Here is a 21,844-nt window from a genome sequence, read left to right as displayed (position 1 = left end):
AGAGTCAGAGCATCAGGCCCTACCCTGTATTTTGCATACGAAGACACTGAAGCCCAGAAAGGTACAGTGACTTGCCCAAAGTCACCCAGGAAGTCAGTGGCAGAGCTAGCCCTAGCACTGGGGCCTCTTCCTTTCCACCTAGGGGCCCTTCTTTTGTACCCGAATTCCCCCATTCCCTTGAACTCATACATCTTCTTCCAGGCTGGAAGCAGAGTAAGACAATGTTGCTCCCATCATGGTCTCCACTCATCAGTGCCCTGTAGCAAGGGCTCCAGGGTCTGTAGTGAGGGCTCCCAGAGGGCAAGGGTGGGGTCTGTTCACCAGCCCTCCCGTGCCAAGGGCCTGGGCTCCAGTGCTATATAGTGGGCAAAGCTGCAGGCCCTTCATGATCATTAACGTGGTCCTTGGGCTGATGGTCAGTGGCCTCTGGGGCCAAGGTCAAGCCACAGCAGCCCCTCTATTAATCACCAACTATGCAGGTCAGAGTCACACTGCTCTGGAAGGGGCCACTCAGCTGGGCAGTTGCTGGCCCAGGTTCAGTCTGGGGGCTGGGCGGCTAAGAAAATTTCTTCCTACTTGTTTGAATTTTCCAAACTGTCTAATGAGCAGGCATCACTGTAAGCATATTTTAAAAGGGATTGTTTCTTATAAAACAAAGGGATTTGTGTTCTATAAAAGAATAAAACTATATTGGATATATACTTGTAAAGTTTCAAACACTACAGCAATGCTTTTTACAATTTTTTCAGCTAGTATATTGAGGTATAATTTACATATCATAATGATTCACTCACTAAGTATACATTTGGTTCTATGAATTTTAGTAGATTTAATTGGTTGTATAATCTTCACCGTAATCCAGTGTTAGAATATTTTTATCACCCTGAAAAGTTCCCTCATGCCAACTGCAGTGATCTAGGTACTTCCTCCAGCCTCAGGCAGCCACGGCAATGTTCGAGGATGAAATTCTCCTCCTTCCCTTTCCAGCAAATGGCCTTAACAGTTTGGTGCTTACTCTCTGATTTTTTAAGGGTGTATGCAAAAACAGGCACCATTGTAAAAAGGAGAAGAGGAGCTATACTATAGCCATTATTGTGCAATTGCTTTCTGCACTTGGAGATCTCCCTGTGTTTACTGAGTGCCTACTATGTGCCAGGCACAATCAGATGTAGCTCATTCTTTTTTCACAGCTGCATAGTGTCCATTGTGTGGTGGCTCCATCATTTATTTAACCAGGACATTTGGGTCCCTTCCAGTTTTCTTCAAACAATGCTTCAGTGAACATCCTTGCACATATATTTTTGTGTTTGTTGGTAAGTAATTCTGTAGAAAGTGAAACTGTTGTTGCATTGTGTGTTTTGAGTTTGGATAAATTGCTATCTAGAGAGGTGAAACTGGTTTATGCTTCCATTAAGAGCCTATGGGAGCTGTGGATTTTTTTTTTTATAATATCATCCTCCAAATGGCTAGGGGGAAGGGAGAGCTCTCTGAATTTAGGCCAGAGCTGGCCCACTGCAGGCTGGGCAGGCCCAGGCCTGGACTTGGAGCTCTGAGAACTCAGGTATCCCTCTGGGGCCCCCCACAGACACCGAGACAAGTTCAGACTCTTCGGTGTGGCACACAGGCCTTGGTGACCCCTGCTGCCCTCTGCAGCCTCCTCTCCTCTTGCTCCCTGTGTTTCCTGCTGGACCCCGGGTAATTCACTGGATATGGTTATGTTTGCCTGCCCTTTGCCTATGTGTCCCCTCCCCCTGGAATGTCTTTTCTTCTTAATCTCCATCCTCCCTGTCATTCAAGGCCTGGGTCACAAGTCCCTTTCTCCACAAAGCCTTCTTATAATCTCTCCTCTGTGTTCCTTTAGCCTTTTTTCTGAACCACATCCCCCCTTAGGTGGGAGCAAGTTGTGAGTGGGAGAGGGCAAACTTCAGCCTGATTAGATAGAGGCTGGACTTCCGGAGGAGCTGGGAAGGGGGACCATATTTTCTGGGGAGGTGGTGGAGAACTCACATTTACCTAGCTGCTGGCCGGGCTATTTTCATACCCTCAGACTGATTTAATCCTCAACTACTGTACTCATTTAGTAGATGAGAAGAATGAGACATTGAAAACATGCACAGTGGAGGTGGGAATGAAAGCCAGCTCTCCAACTCTCCAGTCCTCTTTCCTGTCACTGCATCAGGCTGCAGGGTGAAAGGGAGGTCTGGGATACAAAGAGAACTTAGAGGTGGAGCAGTTGGATTCTGCGCAGTGCTAGGAGGGAGGAGAGGGGTTGGAGGCGGTGGGAAGCAGGCCTTCAGTTTGGATAGCTCTTCCCCAACCCAGTGACTCTAGTGGGAGGGTGGAGGGGTGGGGATGGGAAGGGAGCCTGGGAGTGAGAAGGAAAGGCAAACTCTGTCTTCCCCCAGGGGAGTCAATGAATAGTACCTAAAATGGAAACCAAACAAAACAACTTCAAGAAGTAACAAGGGCTTGTTTAGAGACCTGAAGGTAAACCCTGAACCATCAGCTAAAAGAGGTAGATAGCAGTGCTTGCCCCTGGGGAGAGGTAAATGGGAGGCAGAGGAAACAACTGTGTACAGACATGTGATGTTACGTTTTGATCAAAATAAAACTTTTAAAACACAAACACTTTTTCAAAAGAAGGAAAGAAAGGCCGTCTTGGGTAAAGTAGGAGGGGCTATCCCAGGAGCTGAGCGGTCTGCTCAGCTGAGTCCTACTGGTTTCACCTGCCCACGGGAGACGGGTCCCCTGCCCTGCTGCGGTGCATGCTGCCTGGTGAGGGTTCTGCCCAGGCCCACTGCTGCCTGAGTTCAAATCCAGGCAGCACCATTTGCAAGCTGTGTGCAAGTTGCTTCACCACCCTGCACTGTTCCGCCCTCTGTAAAATGGGTTGGCCATTGTACTATCTCTGAAAAGGATGTGCTGATGCGTCGGTGAAAAGCTTTCAAAAATCGTTAGTTCATGTTATTTTTTTGCTGGAGATGTTAAGTGCAGAGAGGAGAGGGGGCTCGCGTGGGTCACAGGAGGCTCAGCTGGGCTCACCGCGGTTCGTGCCTGCGCCCATTTAGCGTGCACAGAGCTAGCGCCTGCTGTATGCCAAGCCCGGTGCTGGGTCTCCGCCCCGGATCTGGGGTGCAGGAACTGCCGCGCCCTGTCGGGTCGATCCCGGTGGGAACCCAGATGTCTCCAAGATCCGAGACCGATCCCCGCCCCACGCCCTCCCTGCGGGGCGGTCCCGGGTTTGGGCGGGATGGGCGGGCGGCTACTTAAGGTCGGTGACCCGAGGCCGCTGCTGCCGACTGGGTCCCCCGCCGCTGTCGCCACCATGGCTCCGCATCGCCCCGCGCCCGCGCTGCCCTGCGCACTGTTCCTGGCGCTGTGCGCGCTGTCGCTGCCCGTCCGCGCGCGCGCGGCCACTGCGTCGCAGGGGGCGTCCCAGGCGAGGGCACCCCAGGGGCGGGTGCCCGAGGCGCGGGTGAGTGCCCGGGGGGCCCCGGGGCTCCCGGAGTAACTCTCTATTGTAAGTTCTTGCAGATACAGCGCTAGGAAAAGGGGAGTAATTCAGGTCTAGAATGGAAAAACTGTTTTGTTGCTTTGTAAGTATCTCTTGCTGCTTCTGGGGCTCTGGCTCGCAGATGAGGGTGGGAGCCTGGGGGCCCTGGCTGTTCCCTCCCAGGAAGCTAACCTCACCTTGGCCGGATTTCTTTTCCCCTGCCTCCTGATTTCTCCTTTCCCTTCTCTGTTTTCTTCTCCCCTCTGCCTCACTTCTCTCCTTCCCTCTTCTGATGTCTTCTTCCATTTCCGATTCCTTATTCTCATTTGATCTCTCTCCCTCTCCAATATTTCCTTCTTCCTTGTACGACCTCACCTGTTTGCTTATGGTCATTACTATCATTTCTTCTCTCCTTGCTGCTGTCTTCCCTGCCCTGTCTGGTTTCGTGTTTTTCCACCCTTCTGCCTGAGTTCTTCTCCCTCTCCCTGCCTGGTTTCTCTGACTTCTCCCCTCTGATTTTTACTCCCACCAGATCTCTTCTCCGGCCAGAGGTGACCTGCACCTGCTGATTTTTGTCCTCGACTCCAGCCTAACCCTCTTGTGCCCACCCCGGCCCCCGCCCCAGTGCATGTCTAACAGCCTCCCCATTTTTAACCACCTCATCTCCAACAGCCTCCTGCAGACCCTGGTGCATCCTCTTCTCTTCCAAGAAATGCAATTTGGGGGTGGGGTGTTGCGGGGCAGGAGGGAGGAGGCAGACAGCGCAGGAGGCCACTTGGGCTCAGCCATTTGGACCCTTCTTGGGGGTATGATGGGGATGGGTGCAGGGAGGAGAGGGGGTTCCCGTGGATCACAGGAGGCTCAGGTGGGCTCACCTCGGTTTGCGAGTGTACCCATTTAGCATGCACAGAGCTAGCGCCTGCTGTCTGCCAGGCCCCGTGCTGGAAATCTTTCCACTTCCAAAGAGCAAAAGCAAACAGGCTGTGTGACCTTCGGTCAGTCCTTTCCCCTCTTTGAGCCTCAGTTTCTCTATCTGCAGATTGGGGTTGGGTAATGAGCTCTTGGAGGGCCCTTTAGTTGTAAGAGCCATTGAAGATGCTGGAAGGGAGCAAGCTGAGGCCCTGGGGACCCTTAGATTTACTATTGCCATCTGAGGGGTCTACCCATAGTCCCAGAGCTTATGATCTTGGAGCCCAGGGCAACCCCTGCTACGCTGTTTCCTAGCTGGAGGTCCCCCGGCAGAGTCCCTTCGCCTCTCTGTGCCTTGGTTATCACATCCAATTGGCAATAAGAAAAGAAGGGAGGCCGGGCGTGGTGGCTCACGCCTGTAATCCCAACACTTTGGGAGGCCGAGGCAGGTGGATCACGTGAGGTCAAGGAGTTCTAGACCAGCCTGACCAACATGGCGAAACCCCATCTCTACTAAAAATACAAAATTAGCCAGACGTAGTAGCACGTGCCTGTAATCCCAGCTACTCAGGAGGCTGAGGCAGGAGAATTGCTTGAACCCGGGAGACAGAGGTTGCAATGAGTCGAGATTGCACCATTGCACTCCAGCCCTGGCGATAGTACGAGGCTCTGTCTCACAAAAAAAAAAAAAAAAGAAAAGAAAAGAAGAGAAAAAAGAAAGAAAGAAAAGAAAAAGAAAAGAAGGGAGCAGGGAGGTAGAGCCCTCTGTATCCTCCATCACCAGAAAAAGCCGAAGAGGGCTAAGTAGGAGGGACAGATGCTGGCCAGGGCACAGGATTTGAAGCATAAAACTCTTGTCCTGTTTGTTGACTCATTGAGGCAGGGTGCTCAGAAGGGGATAGACTTGCCTGGGGCGTGGGGAGAGCAGGAGGCTCAAGTGAGATGCTCTTGGTGCTGGAAACCGCCCTCCCTCATGCCCGGGGCATTTCCCTGCCAGGACCCTGCCCCTGCTTAGGCTCTGCCCTGTCTCTTCCCAGCCCAACAGCATGGTGGTGGAACACCCCGAGTTCCTCAAGGCAGGGAAGGAGCCTGGCCTGCAGATCTGGCGTGTGGAGAAGTTTGATCTGGTGCCCGTGCCCACCAACCTTTATGGAGACTTCTTCACGGGCGATGCTTACGTCATCCTGAAGACAGTGCAGCTGAGGAACGGGAATCTGCAGTACGACCTCCACTACTGGCTGGGTGAGGCTGGCCCCCCAGCCCCTGCCCCAGCGCCCGTTCTGAACAGTGCAGACCTTTGAGGCATGGTCCCCAGGAAGGGAACTGATTATTGAGTGCACCTAGTATGCGCCGGGCCCTTGACTGGTGGTTTGTGCCCTTAGACTCTAGAGCCAGCCTGGCCAAGTTCACACCCCCACTCTGCTCCTGACTCACGTTCTGCCCTTTGGCAAGTCACTCAATGTCCCTGTGGAGTGGACATGATGATAGCTCTGCATTATCTCACAGGAATGTCATAAGGGTTAAACGCCTTACTGTGACACTCAGAACTGTGGGTGAATTGGAGACCCTGGGCCCCGCCACAACCTCCCTGGCCCAGCTCCAGGCACTCCCCAGTTAGCCCTTGAGTCAGGAGCCTGGAGTCCCTGCCACACCTCTGCTGTGGGATGCTATAAGTCCTGCCCCCTTGCTGAGCCTCAGTTTCCTAATCTGTGAATTGAGCTGATGCTCCCAGTCCTGAGTTTACGCTCAGGAGGGCTGAGAATGAATGTAGGGGAATGTGACAGAGCTGGGAGGATGCTTAGAGAAAAATGAGGTCCATCGTCCCATTATACAGATGGGTTAACTGAGCTCACAGAAGGCAAGGGCTTTCTCAGCTTCTACAGCTAGGTCAGGGCAGTGCTGGGGTTCCTCCTCCTCGTCCTCCTCTTCCCCAGGGGTCTGGGGTACTTCTGGGAAACCAGGCTCATGCTGTTCCGATGTCCCCTAGGCAATGAGTGCAGCCAGGATGAGAGCGGGGCGGCCGCCATCTTTACCGTGCAGCTGGATGACTACCTGAACGGCCGGGCTGTGCAGCACCGTGAGGTCCAGGGCTTCGAGTCGGCCACCTTCCTAGGCTACTTCAAGTCTGGCCTGAAATACAAGGTGGGTTGGGCCCCACCTTGCTTGAGCAGTAGGGACAGATGCACCAGTAACAGGGCTCACTCAGGCCCATCTATCTTTCGGCCTTGTGATGCGGTGGGCAGACCGATCCGAGGTCAGGCTTTGTAGTCAACCAATGTTGTGTTTAAATCCTGGCCTCTTTCTAGCTGTGTGAACTTGGACAAATCACACTGCCTTTGTGAGCCTCTGGTTCCTTATCTTAAAATGGGGAGAAGAAAATTCCCCGTAAGTTCATAGTGTTGTTTTCCTAGCCCCCAACAGTGAGGAGTGGGCCAGAGGTGGAAAGCTAGTTCTTCTTGCAGGCCCCAGGGGGCTTTGGCCTGGTCCTGTTCTGGTACCCCTTAATTCTTAGGGCCTTGTGAACAGAAGGCCCCGTATTAGGTATTTAATAGGGCATTGCTAGTCACATCCCTCTTTCTGTTCACTAGAATCCCCTTTGAACTTGAACTTTTCGCAGTCTGGACCAAGACGGAGCTCTTTTCCCAAGCTCCTAGCCAGGTGGGGCAGAGCAAGGCCAAACTGGGAGCTCCATGAGACTGCACCCTAATATGCTGGTGACTTCCTGCAAGCCACTTGACCTCCTTGAGCCTCCCTTTCCTCTCTGGTTACCTGAGAGCCAGTTGTACCTGCCCTACAGGGCTGGGAGAGGATTTGGTGCAGGGGTGGCTGGGAAATGCCTTGTGTGGGGCTTGGCCATCTGGAAGGGCTCTGGGAACACTGTAGTTTTACAAAGCTGGGGTTTTCCTTGGTCAGGACAGAGAGGCGGATCACAGGCTTTCACAGCCAGGTGGGCCTTAATGTCAGAGTCCAAATCTCATTTTACTGGGGGAGAAGGGGAACTGAGACGCAGAAAGGCTTAAACAATTGGCCTAGAGTCACACAGCGAATTGGTGCCAGACCAAGGACTAGAACCCAGATGTTCTAACTCTCAGCATTCTTTCCACTAAACCAACAAACCTCTAATGACCAGGGTCCTAGGGTAGGGTTCAAGCCTGTCTGTGCTGCTGATGTGCTGTGTGACCTTAGAGAAGTCACTGTTCCTCTCTGGACCTCAGCATCATCTGTGTCAATGGAGGGTGAAGTTGTCTGCCCTGGTGAGGCACAAGAGATTGAATGATGGGAAAGCATCATTGAGACTCAGATAGCAACAGGCAGGGTGTGTCCTGGGAACCACAGTCCAGGGCTGGGCAGGGCTGGGTTGGATTCCCTGGAGCCCCCTGTGTGCCAGTTTCCCTTTGCACTGAGCTCCTCCTGCTAAGCTGTCCAGCTCTGCCTTCTTCCTGCAGTCCTTTCTGGGGCCTTGACACCTTGCAGAAGGAGAGGTAAGAAGTTTGGGAGCCGGGTCCCTGAGCTGCAGAAGGACCAGGTCTTTTTGCAACTTCTGGAGCAAGAAGTGGAAAGAGCACTTGCCCAGGAATCACAGAGATTGGGATTGAGGTCGCAAGGCTACCTCCTGTAATTGCTGTGAGACTTTGGGCAAGTCGTGTATCTTTGGGTGGGTGTTATCACTCATCCTCCATTCATCATTCATTCAACAAACATTCACTGAGCCTCAGTAACAGCAGCACCGGCTTGTTGTTGCTACACTGTGGCAGACATGATACCGGGAATATAGGTTATCTCATTTCAGCCTCACAACTGTCCTGGGAGGTAAGGAACTCCAATTCCATTTTACAGATGAGACTGGAGGCTCAGAGGGGTCACATAAGCTACATTCAAACCAGGCTTGTGTTCCCTTGCCTCTGCCAGGCCACGTGATGGGTACCAGGGTGCCCAAGTGAAGAAGGTGGGTCCCTGCCCTTGAGAGTGTCCCGAGGAGTTGGGGAGACTGGCAGGCTCACGAAGAGTCAATCCATTGCCTCCAGGTGGGGTGACAGGTGGGATCCCAGGGAGTGCTCAGTTCTGAGAGGGGTTCAGGGATGAGATAGATGAGTAGGTGTTTGCTAATCTATCTTGTCTTAGTCACCGTTTCTTAGGGCATAACCTGACGGTCTAACATGGTTACAAATATGAGAGTTCTCATATACACAGGAAGGATGATTTTCCAGGTCAGAGAATGTTGCAGAGCAGGTCATAGGCTCCCTGGATTTTTAGAAATAAACAAGGATGATAAGAACCCTTACCGTGTATTAAGCCTTGACTACAAGATCTCATTTAATTCTCACTATAGCCTTTAGGGTGGATGGTAATGCTCCCATTTCATAGATGAGGAAGCTGAGGCTCAGAGGAGTAAACTAACTTGCCTAAGTTCACACAGCTGGTAAAAGGTGCTTATCATTGAACACTTATCTATTACTTTCTGTGTGTCAGGGACTCTTCTGAGTGCTTTACTCATTTAACTCATTTTACCCTAACAGGTAGGGTATCTGTTAGCACCATTTTATAAATGAAGCTACTAAGACACAGAGATGTTAAGCAACTTGTCCAAGGTCACACAGCTAGTAAGTGATTGGATTAGGGTGCAAACCCAAGCGTGAAGGGCCTAGCACAGACCTGGTTCAGAGTCGACATTTGAAGGTTCCCTGATCTTTGATCTAGCTCGGATATGGCCTGGGATCTACTTGGATAGCCAGGTTCCCTGACTCCTGATGATTTTCCAGGACGTTCTTGGATCACACTTGACGATCTGGGCTCCAGCTGGGCCCAGATTTGGGGCTTCCGTCCTGAAAGGCGCTGGCTCCTGGTGCGAATGGGAGGCCCAGGGCTGATCCTGTTTACCACCTTCTGCAAGTCCTCAGGCTGCCCCCGCACTTGGCAGGTCCAGGCCAAGGTTCTCGCCCCGGCGCCCTCATCAATTATAGATCCCCGAGGAGCAGGGCTTGTTACGCAAGACTTGTTCCTGTGAAAGCCTCTTCCTCTAAGCCAATTCTGTCCTCGGAGTGTGAGAAGGGGCAGGGAGGGGACAGCGAGCCACTAGAAAGGGCTGACTTGGGGCTTGGCCCTCTTGTTCTATGACCCCCAAATCCGTAGGTCACTGCCCTGCAAGAGAGCTCAGAATCCCTTGATTCCCGACCCTCCTCCTCCCACTCCCCAGACCCCCATTTTTGGACTGAACCCTGGAGACCCCCTGGGGCTGGGTTATTTGAAACCCATTGTTCAAATGGAATCTGGGCTGTGCAGAGACCTAGGAGCCCTTGGACCTGAGGAACACAATTGGGAACCCATAGAATCACTGGAATCTTTCTGTCCTCCCTCCCTCCTATTCCTTAGATAAAGAGCTCTGAGTTTAGAAGGTAGAGGGGACCAAGCCTGATCAATTCATTTTTTCTTTGTTTTAGAAACAGTTTAACTTTTGTTTTCATGTAAATCTTCTTCGCTTTTTTTCTCCTTTCTTCTGACTACAAGAGTAATATAAGCTTATTGTAAAATGTCAAACATTACAGAAATATAGGTTCTAGAAAATAAAAGCCCCCCCAACATGATTCTACACTTGGAGATATATAGCATATAGTGGCTAATTTCTTTCTCTCTGAACGCATATAGATAGACAGATGCATATATATGTAATCACTTTAATTTGGAAAGTGGCTTTTAAAACAATTTATCCTATAGAATTTTGTTCAGATAATTTGATGCCAATCTTGCCCACCTAATGATTATACCATAGAAAGCAACAATCAGTGCTAAAGATTATAGTCAAAAACAGGAACAACTTCAAAAAACTTCTTTCCCCTGCCCTTGTAGATCCACTGATGTCTTCTAAGAGCTTGCTTTAATTTATTTTTGTTAATTAATCTTTCCAATTCTAATTTCCTAGAGCAGTAAAATTAGAGGAGTTAATTAATCAGGAAACTCATGGCTGCAATAATTCAACATCAAGAATTATTTTATAAGGCCGGGTGCGGTGGCTCACGCTTGTAATCCCAACACTTAGGGAGGCCGAGATGGGTGATCATTTGAGGTCAGGAGTTCGAGACCAGCCTGGCCAACATGGTGAAATCCTGTCTCTACTAAAAATACAAAAATTAGCAGGGCGTGGTGGCGGCTGCCTGTAGTTCCAGCTATTCGGGAGGCTGAGGCAGGAGAATCGCTTGAATCCGGGAGGCAGAGGTTGCAGTGAGCCAAGATCGTGCCACTGCACTCCAGCCTGGGCGACAGAACGAGACTCCGTCTCAAAAAAAAGAATTATTTTATAAGTAAATACAGAGAATTTTTAAGAAGTGAGATTTATGACATAAAGCAACCCTTTTCCTTTTTAAAAAATAGGGTAAAAATTTTAATGACAAAAATGAAAGGCATACTTCAACGAGTATTTAGAGGGGTACAATTTTTTTCTTTGCTCCCGTTTCCTTGTCTCCGAGGAATCAATAGAAACAGTTAGTGAGTCCTTCTAGCACCTTTTGGAAAAGGTTTGCACATCCACTCTCTCATTATGTCCAGTTGAATGAAGTCCCGTGGTCAGGAGTTCCTAGGCTGACAGCTGAATGAGGCTGGGTCCCTGGCAGGGGGATCTTGGGGATAGAACCTAGCACTGCCGCCCAGCACTGGGCTCTGGACACAATGCTTAATCTCTTTGAATCTTGGTTTCCTCGCCTGTGAAGTGGGATAATTATTAATAGTTCCTGCTTCAGGGGCTTGTTGTCAGGACTTCATTGCATGCACTTAAAGCAGGTGCCCCAGCTTTGGCAAAGCTCCGTAAGTGGCAGCCACTGTGATTGTTACAGGTAAGCACAGCTGAGTGCAGGTGAGCATTGGTTGTTGCATTTTCTTCCCTGGCTGCTCTTCCTCACTTGCTCCGGGCAGTCTTGGTTACATCACTCTCAGAACCCTCCTGTTTTTCTGCGCTCCCGCTGCATTGCCCTGACCTATGTCCTTTGCACTCTGCCTGGCTCTCCAATCCCAGGCCTCATGGCCATCCAGCCCTCAGGCCCCCTCAGACCTGGTCTCTCAACCCAGAGTCCCAACTCACTCCTTCCTGATGATGGAAAAAGTTACTGTCTTGCTTCCCAGTTTTGGGCAGCAAATTCAGGAGAAGTCACAGTCTTACCCCTTGCTTCGCACCGAGGTCAGTCATAGCATGGCCAACCCACGGCTCCCTTGGAGGGGCTCTGGAAGCAGGGTGGAAAGACAAGTTGTCAGCTGTGTGAGCACTGGCTGCCCTGCTAGGCCCAAGGGAATCTTGAAAGGCCTTAGCTGAGACCAAGAAGGGACACCAGGGGGTCCTCCAGCCACTGGCAACCCAAAAACATCCATTACTTGAAAGAGGGCTCTGAATAGTGGCTTGTTCCTGCCTCCCATCCTGGATGACTGAGTGATCTTTGCTCTAAGAAAACCTGATATTGGCTGGCACAGTGACTCATGCCTGTAATTCCAGCACTTTGGGAGGCTGAGGCAGGAGGATCACGTGAGGCCAGGAGTTCAAGACCAGCCTGGCCAACATGGTGAAACTTGGTCTCTACAAAAAATACAAAAATTAGCTGGGCATGGTGATGCACATCTGTAATCACAGCTACTCGGGAGGCTGAGGCACAAGAATTGCTGGAACCCAGGAGGCGGAGGCTGCAGTGAATTGAGATTGTACTACTGCACTCCAGCCTGGGTGACAGAGCGAGACTCTGTCTCAAAAGAAAATAGAAAGAAAACTTGATATTGAGAGAAGAATGTGAATCTTACAGATTCAGACACGCCTGGGTTTGAATTCTAGCTCCACCACCTACCATCTGTATAATCTTGGGCAAGTCCCATCACCTGTGGGCCCCATTTTGCTCATCTGCGCAATGGAGCAATGATGCCTCCCTTGCAGGCGATGCGTGAAGAATGCCTGGCACAGTGGGCATCATCATTTCACAAACACATATATTGCTGACTATGGGAAGACACAGCAGGAGCCCAATGTACATGGACTCCCTTTGCCCCTTGCCCTCCTCGAGTCTGTGTGGCTAGAATTAGACTTAGCGTAGTGGACTGAGGGGCCCTGGATGGGGTGGCTGCATTGCTGGCCTGAGTGGAAGCCCTCTGCTTCCACCCCCATGTGTGGAGCCGGGAGACGAGCACCCGACTGGGAGGAGGAAACAAGGTTTCCAGCCTTGGCTTGGCCACACACTTGCTGAGCGCCCTTGAGTGAGTCACTTCACTTCTCTGGACGTCAGTTTACCGTGGGTAAAGTGGGGTGCTGTAGAAGGACCTTTACAACTCTGATTTGACAACTCTGGGGCACGGAGCTGGGGACTGCTCACAGGAAAGCCCAGCTGACTTTCCTTGGCTTGCTGCTGAGTGAGGGCAGCTGTGACTGCAGCAGGGACGCTCTCCTGAATGTCCTGCTCTGGGATGCAGTAATGATTACGGAGGGTCAGGGAGCAGGAGCTTGTGTCTCCCCTTCAGAAAGGAGAGGCCTGAGGCTCGGAAAGGGCGGGTGACTTACCCAAAGCCATCCAGCATTGCTGTGGCGGGGCTCCTGTCCCTTACCCTCAGCTGCTTTGAAGGCACTGCGGGGTGGGAGTTGCTGCGGTACCATAGGGGAAAGCAGAAGGGTGGCGTGGCCGGAACAATCCAGCAAAGCAGAAGGGTGGCGTGGCCGGAACAATCCAGCAAAGCAGAAGGGTGGCGTGGCCGGAACAATCCAGGAAGACTTCCCAGAAGAGCCTTGAAGGATGAGAAGGATTTGGATTAGTACCTCTCAAAGTGGCTTTTGCAGAATACTCAAGCTGGAGGCAGGATACGGTGAAGAAAAGTGGTTCTTGGGCTGGGTTCAGTGACTCACTCCTATAATCCCAGCACCCAAGGATCGCTTGAGGCCAGGAGTTCAAGACCAGCTTAAGCAGCATAGTGAGACCTCATGTCTACAATAGAAATAAAATAAAATAAAATAAATAAATAAGCTGGGTGCAGTGGCTCATGCCTGTAGTCTTAACCACTGGAGAGGCTGAGATGGGAGGATCATTCAAGTCCTGGAGTTTGAGGTTACAGTGAGCTGTGATCACACCAGTACACTCCAGCCTGGACAGAGTGAGACCCTGTTGAAAGGAAGGAAGAGAGAGAGAGAGAGGAAGGAAAGAGAGAAAGAAAGGAAGGAAGGAAAGGAAAGAAAGGGAAAGAAGGAAAGAAAGAAAAAAAGAAAAGAAAGAAAGAAAAAAGAAAGTAGGTAAGAAAGAAAAGCAGTTCTTGAATCAATAAGATAGGGAAATGCTGTATAAAACAAAAGGCAAGCAGGTGTATCCACCATAGGATTTGACAGAGCCTTTATTACACACATGTGCATTGTATAACAGTCAGAAAGGGTGAGTGAGAAGCATTTCCTATGCTTATTTGACTGTGGAACTCTGCTTGCAGAATGTCTTAGGGGACTAGTGTGCCTTTGGGAAATGCTGGTTTTGAGGAAGGAATTGTTGCAGTTTTTTGATTTAGAAAGTGGCTACAGGGGGCCGGGCGCGGTGGCTCAAGCCTGTAATCCCAGCACTTTGGGAGGCCGAGACGGGCGGATCACAAGGTCAGGAGATCGAGACCATCCTGGCTAACCCGGTGAAACCCCGTCTCTACTAAAAAAATACAAAAAACTAGCCGGGCGAGGTGGCGGCCGCCTGTAGTCCCAGCTACTCCGGAGGCTGAGGCAGGAGAATGGCGTGAACCCGGGAGGCGGAGCTTGCAGTGAGCTGAAATCCGGCCACTGCACTCCAGCCTGGGTGACAGAGCGAGATTCCGTTTCAAAAAAAAAAAAAAAAAGAAAGTGGCTACAGGGGTCCTTGTTAGTGGAGTATGGGATTCAAAGGGGTGGCAGAAAGATGCAGTGGGCAGGGAATCTCTCACTTCTTAGCTGTGTGGCCTTGGGCAAATTTTATTGCTTTCCTAAACCTCAGTTTCCTACTCTGAAATGGGCATCAGAATGTTCCAGTCTCAAACAAGATAATGGTATGAAAGTCCTGAGTTAACTGAGAATTGCTGTGTTGCTGGAAAGCCACTGGTCCACAAGCCAGAATTTCCTTCACCTCATTTCTATCCCCTTCTTCCATATCAGCTTCCCTGGGCCTTCTGCCCTGGGCTAATGCTGTCTCTTTGGCCCCACAGAAAGGAGGTGTGGCATCGGGATTCAAGCACGTGGTACCCAACGAGGTGGTGGTGCAGAGACTCTTCCAGGTCAAAGGTAGGCGTGTGGTCCGTGCCACCGAGGTGCCTGTGTCCTGGGAGAGCTTCAACAATGGCGACTGCTTCATCCTGGACCTGGGCAACGTGAGTCCCGCTTTCCCCTTTCCCAGGAGCCACTGAGGTACTCCTGGCCTGACCATGGACTTGGGAACATCCACATGAACAAATGCATAGACACAGATGGGCAAATCACGGGGACCAGCATTGTTCATGAGTCGGAGAGACCCACGTACAGATATGTCTGTGTGCAAAGACTCCCACAAATGTAGACTCAAGCACACACCATGGGTATAGTGTGTACTTGGACTTTGATTGACATATAGACTTCCTGGCACCTTCTGTTCGTACGTACGTCTTGTGTCCTTTTTCACATGCTTATAAATACATAAAAGTCATGGGCAAACACTCTAGACTTTTGCCCACCAGGTGTGCACATGTGCACCATCATGAATGCCCACACATGTATACTCGGGTATGTTGCTTAAAGTCCCGCATGTGTATGTCATACATGTAGTTGCACATGCATGTGATCTATGACAATGTGTGTGGGATGCCCTTACCCAGGCCTACCTTATAGAATTGTGATGCTTCATACACACTCGTCTCACAAGTCCCTGTGAGTGCAGACCTGCAAATGGACACGGCCATTCTACCCCAAAGCTCATATGCATATATACCTGTGATATAATGTCCGTGCAAACGTGAGCACACACTGATTTAGTGTAAGCTTTTTATTAAAGCATCATAGGCACACAGAAGAGTGTGTGAATCCTGAGTGTACAGCTTGATGGATTACACAAAGCGAACACACCCACATAACACTGGATCATGAAGCAGAAGCTCACCAGCCCCTAGAAGGCCCGTTACCCCCTTTTGGTGCCTTCACCCCAAGGGCAACCATCATCCTGAACTTTCTCAACAGCATAGATGAATTTTGCCTGTTTCTGAACTTTATAGACACGGAAACTTGCTCTTTTATGTCTTACCTTTTGCTCAACATTACATTTCTGAGATGCATCCGTATTGTTGCATTTAGTTATAGATTGTTCATTTTCCTTGCTGTGGAAGATTCAGTTGTGTGGGTGCACCGCGATTTATGTATCCTTTATGTTGTTGATGGGCACTTGCGGTGGCTTCTGGTTTGGGGCTATTACAGGCAGTGCTACTCTGAACATTCTTGCACAAGTCTTTTGGTGGACATACGAACGCACTTCTGTCAGGTATATGCCTAGAAGGAGGATTCTGGGTCCTAAGGAGATAGGTGTATTCGGCTTTAGTGGCTATGGCCAAATGGTTTTCCAAAATGATTGTACCAATTTATATTCCCTTCAGCAGGCAAATATTTTTGCACACATTCTAGATGTAGTTGTATGTGAAAAAATTCATGCACTCCCATCCCCTGGTGTATGCAGATCACACTTAATTGTATGTGAATAATGCACGTGGGCAAGCTCAGAACAGGGTGAGCCTGCACACCACACGCCACACTCCCCAAGCCTTGTCACTGGGCGGGGCTTATAGGAAGACGGGACACTGACTTCCTGGGTCTCTGTCTTCCAGGACATCCACCAGTGGTGCGGTTCCAACAGCAACCGGTTTGAAAGACTGAAGGCCACGCAGGTGTCCAAGGGCATCCGGGACAACGAGCGGAGTGGCCGGGCCCGAGTGCACGTGTCTGAGGAGGGCGCTGAGCCCGAGGCAATGCTTCAGGTGCCTGTGGGGTGCGCATTGGGGTGGGTATGGGGACACGCTGCTCATGACTTTCTTCTGTTCAGTAGGCAATTTGAGGTGAATTTGAGGAAAAAAACTTCTGCTATAAACCGCCTTTTTATTTTTAAAATGCTTTTTTATTTTAATTTTTTTTTTAAATTTTTGAGACAGGGTCTTCCTCTTTGTTGCCTGGGCTGGAGTGCAGGGGCACCATCACAGCTCACTGCAGCCTTGACCGCCTGGGCTCAAGTGATCCTCCTGCCTCAGCCTCCCGAGTAGCTGAGACCACAGGCGAGTACTACCAAGCCAGGCTAATTTTTGAATTTTTCGTGGGGATGAGGTCTTGCCATGTTGCCCAGGCTGGTCTCCAACTTCTGGGTTCATACCATCCACCTGCCTCAACCTCCCAAAATGCTGGGGTTACAAGCATGAGTCACCACGCTGGCCCTGCCTCACTTCTGAGGCTGTTTTTCCATCAGACCTGATCACTTTAGGGAGTGAGGGAGATCAGTTACCTGTACAACTCCCAGACTCCCCGAGGGGTGAGGCTGGAACCCAAGGCTGTGCTGGGAGTGTGAACCGCATTCTCCAGCGGGGAGGGCCAGGTCCTTTGCAGAGCTAAGGAGGACAGTCTTTCAGCATCCCCAGAGGGCCAGCTTGGTGCTAGAACAAGGTCAGAAAGAGACCACTGAGCCCCAATCCCCTCTTTCCTCTTCTGACTCTTCCTGGTAGTTTTTGGCCCATTTAGTCACATGATGGGATTGCCAGCCATTGTGCTTTGAGGACATATCAATAGAGGCAGGTTCCACCAGGAAAAGGAGGAGACCATGAGCTCTGCTCCATGCCACTTGGTTCCTGCTTCTCTGGGGGCATCCAATTCCAGCTTTTGGAGAGAGCAGAAGGGTGATTATTATTATGGGAAGGGACCTGGACACGAACCATGGCTTGGGAGGCACAGTGGGAGTGAAAATAGGCCCTAAAACCACAGGGATGGCGGTTCAGATTCTGGCTTAGCCACCTAATAGCTGTGTGAGTAGGTGATTTCGTCTCTCTAGACCTCAGATTCCTCTTCTGTAAAATGAGAGTGATAATCTGTGCCTCCTGGCCTGGGTGCGAGGATGAAGTGAGATCTTTTAAAGGCAGGCAGTAGAAGGTGTTCAATAGCTGTAGTTACCACAATTAGCCGGTAGACGAAACATCTGAAGAGTCGTCTGGAGGCAGAGGAGCAGGAGTGTTCTCCTGGAGTTTCTGAGTCAGGGGGACAAGGTGGAAGGGACCTCTGATGGAGAGATCTGGACTTGTGAGCAGACGCAGGATGTCTCTGGAGGAGGTCAGACTCCATGGGGAGGGTCACAATGGATGCCCTTGTGGTCCCTGCCTGCCTGGGAGCTATCCCGGGAGCCTGGCCCCTCCCTCACAGCCACCCTTCCTCTCCATCTCTCTATCTCCTACAGGTGCTGGGCCCCAAGCCGGCTCTGCCTGCAGGTACCGAGGACACCGCCAAGGAGGATGCGGCCAACCGCAAGCTGGCCAAGCTCTACAAGGTGAGCACCAGATGCACTGCCTGGGCATGGGGTCAGGACAGGGAGGTGGAAGACCTGGTCTTCCCCACTCCACTGCCGTGGGACCTTGGGCAAAGCACCCCTTTGGCGGGGGGCTCGACTTTCTCACATCTCCAGTGGACGCATGTGTACTTCCTTTGCTTTCCTGTGCTAAGAGCATGCGATCAACTCCGGACAGATCTGTGTCACGCTCACACATGAGGTCTGTCTTTCTGAGTCGCAGTTTCCCAGTCTGTAACGTGGGAAGAAGAGCAGAATGGTCGACTTTGCGGGATTTCTGGGAGTCCACAGAGAAAATGGATGGGAAAACAGCTTAGAAAATACTTGGGGAAATACTACAGAAATGGTGTGTATGTGGGGAGGCTGCGGGTGTGGGTTACAGATAATGACTTTATTTATGATTTCTTTCTTGTGATTTTCACAACTGAATTGAGGCTTAGCTCCAGCGAAGGAACTCTCTTGGCTGAGCTCTGGGAGAAGGCTCAATCACACTTATGTTGTGCCCCAAGTATTTTCAGTAAAACAACAAAATAGGGATGTGGATTCCCCCAGTGCCAAAGAAAAACTGCTACATTATTGATTTTTTGCTGATTGTGAAGTAATACATGTTTATTGTAAAAAAAAAAAATGAGCAGTGTTCGAAATATAAAAAGAAAATAAAAGTCCATGTAATTTCACTAGTTTAAAAAAAAGTATTATTTTTAAAATGTGTTTTAATTACCAAAATGACAATACCCAGCTAAAAAATCAGCCTCTCCTCCTCACCAGAGAACACATCTTTGTCCAACCACAGCTTTCTGTGCCTAATTACTTTTCCATTTCCATTTTATTTTTTTATTTGGAGACAGGGTCTCGCTCTGTCACCCAGGCTGCAGTGCAGTGGCATCTCACAGCTCACTGCAACCTCTGCCTACCAGGCTCAAGCGATCTCTTGCCTCAGCCTCCTAAGTAGCTGGGACTACAGATAGGTCCCACCACGCCCAGCTAACTTTCGTATTTTTTGTAGAGACAAGTTTTCGTCACGTTGCCCAGGCTGGTCTCGAACTCCTGGGCTCACGTGATCCACTTACCTCAGCCTTCCAAAGTGCTGGGATTACAGACCTGAGCCAACACACCCAGTCATTTCTATTTTATATAACTGGATCCAAACTATTCATGCTGTTCTGTGGTCTTCTTTTTTCCACTCAACATGGTCGAGAATATCTTTCTATAATAAATCTCAACATGACCCTTTATAACAGCTGTATAGTATTCTATTTTATGAATGTAAGAATTTAAGCAAATCCTAATATGTTCCCACCTTTTCCAATTACAGACAGTCCCTCTTGGTGTACTTGTGCTAAGTACAACATAGCACTAAGGCAAGTTCCTAGACAAGGAACTGCTGGTCACAGGCTGAAGAATGAGTCAGTGGTTGAAAATACTGGTTCTGGGCCAGGTGTGGTGGCTCATGCCTGTAATCCCAGCACTTTGGAAGGCCGAGGTGGGTGGATCACGTGAGGTCAGGAGTTTGAGACCAGCCTGGCCAACATGGTGAAACACCATCTCTACTAAAAACACAAAATATTACCCAGCCATGGTGGCAGGCGCCCGTAATCCTAGCTCTCCTCCTAAGGGAGGAGAATCACTTGAACCTGGGAGGCAGAGGTTGCAGTGAGCCGAGATCACGCCATTGCACTCCAGCGTGGGCGACAAGAGCAAGACTCCATCTCAAAATAAATAAATAAATAAACAAATAAATAAATAAAATAAAAAAAGAAAGTACTGGTTCTGGAGTTAGGAGTCAGACTGTGCCTGTTTACCCAGAGCCTTGCCAACTGGATATTGTTAAATTTTTTAATTTCGACTCTTAAGATAGACTTTTTTTTTGAACTTGAATGTCTACTTTTTGTTTTAGAATAATTTTTAAGTTTACAGAAAAATTGTAAAGATAGTACAAAGAGTTCCGATATACCATTCACTCAGCTTCTCCTTAGCATCTTAGCATAACCAGGTACATTTATCAAAACTAAGAAATTTATATTGCTTTAATACCATTAACTAAACTATAGACTTTATCCAGATTTCCCCAGGTTTTCATTCTAGGTTCCAATCCAGGATACCAGGTTGCATTTAGCTCTTTTTACTTTTATTCTATTTTATTTACTTATTTATTTTCAAGACAGAGTCTGGCTCTGTCACCCAGGCTGGAGTGTGGTGGTGCAGTCACAACTCACTGCAGCCCCGACCTCCTGGGCTCGGGTGATCCTCCCACTTTAGCCTCCCAAGTAGCTGAGGCCACAGGCAAGCGCCACCACGCCTTGCTACTTTTTGTATTTTTTGTAGAGATGGGATCTCGCCATGTTGCCCAGGCTGGTCTCGAACTCCTGGGCTCAAGCCATCCACCCACCTGGGCCTCCCAAAGTGCTGGGATTAAAGGTGTGTGCCACTGCACACGGCCTCTTCTCTCTCTCTCTCTCTCTTTTTTTTTTTTTTTTTTGCAACAAGAACCTGTTTTATTTTTTCCAAATACAGATACAGAAGTTTGCGTGTTTTGCAAATATTGCTTCAAAGCAATATTTCTATATACAGCACCCTCTGTTCTAATAGCGCGTAAACATAGATATGTATCCACAGGGCAATGTTGGCTCATCAAGGATCCACCTTGCATACTCCTTTTTTTTAAATGGTAAAGTTGAATACCTTTTCAGCAAACTATGCAGTTCCCCTCTGCCACCCAGTTCCCAAATGTTCCTTCGTTTTATCCCGCCCTCTATTCCCATGTGCAGTTACCCCTGAGTGTAGGTCAGCAGATGTGGTTCTGAAAAAGCAGAAAAGGAAAAAGAACGTCTAAGTGTTTGCAAGAGAAAGCCCAAGTGTTACTCTGCAGTGCCATTTGGGGCGGGGGATTGGGGCAAGATGGTGGAAGTCTCAGGGCTGGGCGGCCACAGACACTCACGTGCTGGTTCCTTCTGCTTTGTCCCCTCAGGTCTCCAATGGTGCAGGCACCATGTCTGTTTCCCTTGTGGCTGATGAGAACCCCTTTGCCCAGGGGGCCCTGAAGTCAGAGGACTGCTTCATCCTGGACCATGGCAAGGACGGGAAAATCTTTGTCTGGAAAGGTACTGGGGACAGGGGAAGGGTCCCAACTGGCCTGCAGGACCTTGGGTGGGATGTCCCGCAGCTCCCAGAAACGCAGCTCCAGGGGAGCGTGGAGTGTGGTAGAGGTGCCTGGTGCAATGGATATCAGAAGTCTTGGGCTGATGCCTTGGTTTTGCAATTGACGTACTGTGTGATCTTGGGTACTTTACTTACCCTCTCTGGGCCTCAGATTGCTGATCTCAGCTAAAATGGGTGTTTCCCAAGTGCATTATAACGTCAGTTCTCTGAGACGCTAATTGGCATCCTGAAGAAATTATGTAGAAAACATCTTAACTGTATGGTCAGAGAAGTTCATGGGCAACAGTGGATTTAAAAATGTTCAAGTTTGTTTACTGTAGGACTTTTAACTTGTGCATTCACAGGGATGCTTTTCATGAAGATGATCTGGTTTGGGAAATGCTAAGCTAGAAGTTCATAAACTCTTTGGGTACTATCTTGTGGGAATTCTCTTGGAAACCATTGGCCCAGATGTTTCTTAGAGGCCCTGAGACCTTCTGAGAGGACCCATCAGTATCCTCCCCTGATTCTGTAAGGCTCATCTTGGGAAAGAGGACAGAGGAGAGGGAGGCAGTAGGAGGACAGAGAGAAAGGGAGAGAGTGGGGAGAAAGAGAGAGACAGAAACTATTATAATTATTACTCTCTAGGCCCCCTGGGCCCTGGGCCAGCTGATCTGGACCTTGGCCTTGGCAGTGAGAAGGCTGGGACTGAGGGCCAGCATTGGCTGGCCAGGAGCTCCTTGGCACAGGAATGCCCTCAGGGTGGCAGCTTCTCACTCACTGAGGAACCTGC

The 21,844-nt window shown here is 49.8% G+C and overlaps 1 protein-coding gene across 11 annotated transcripts in view; it reads left to right on the top strand.

The window, feature by feature from the left end:
• Positions 1-21,844, top strand: part of GSN (gelsolin) — a 64,423-nt gene that overhangs the window by 27,862 nt on the left and 14,717 nt on the right. For 3 of the 11 annotated variants that reach the window (XM_065530134.2, XM_005580908.5, XM_065530129.2), the window contains 6 exons: positions 5,440-5,644; positions 6,390-6,544; positions 14,564-14,725; positions 16,202-16,351; positions 17,806-17,895; positions 20,882-21,014. In XM_065530134.2, the coding sequence (XP_065386206.1) occupies positions 5,449-5,644; positions 6,390-6,544; positions 14,564-14,725; positions 16,202-16,351; positions 17,806-17,895; positions 20,882-21,014 (886 nt within the window). In that variant the 5' untranslated portion in view covers positions 5,440-5,448. Of the gene's footprint in view, positions 1-1,190; positions 1,314-3,294; positions 3,476-3,525; positions 3,597-5,439; positions 5,645-6,389; positions 6,545-14,563; positions 14,726-16,201; positions 16,352-17,805; positions 17,896-20,881; positions 21,015-21,844 lie in introns of those variants that run through there. The other 8 variants (XM_045373762.3, XM_065530130.2, XM_005580907.5 and 5 more) reach the window with 5 other exon arrangements.

This window comes from Macaca fascicularis, chromosome 15, assembly GCF_037993035.2.
Source record: "Macaca fascicularis isolate 582-1 chromosome 15, T2T-MFA8v1.1".
Classification (NCBI taxonomy): domain Eukaryota; kingdom Metazoa; phylum Chordata; class Mammalia; order Primates; family Cercopithecidae; genus Macaca; species Macaca fascicularis.
This window is presented reverse-complemented; position numbering and strand designations above follow the sequence as displayed.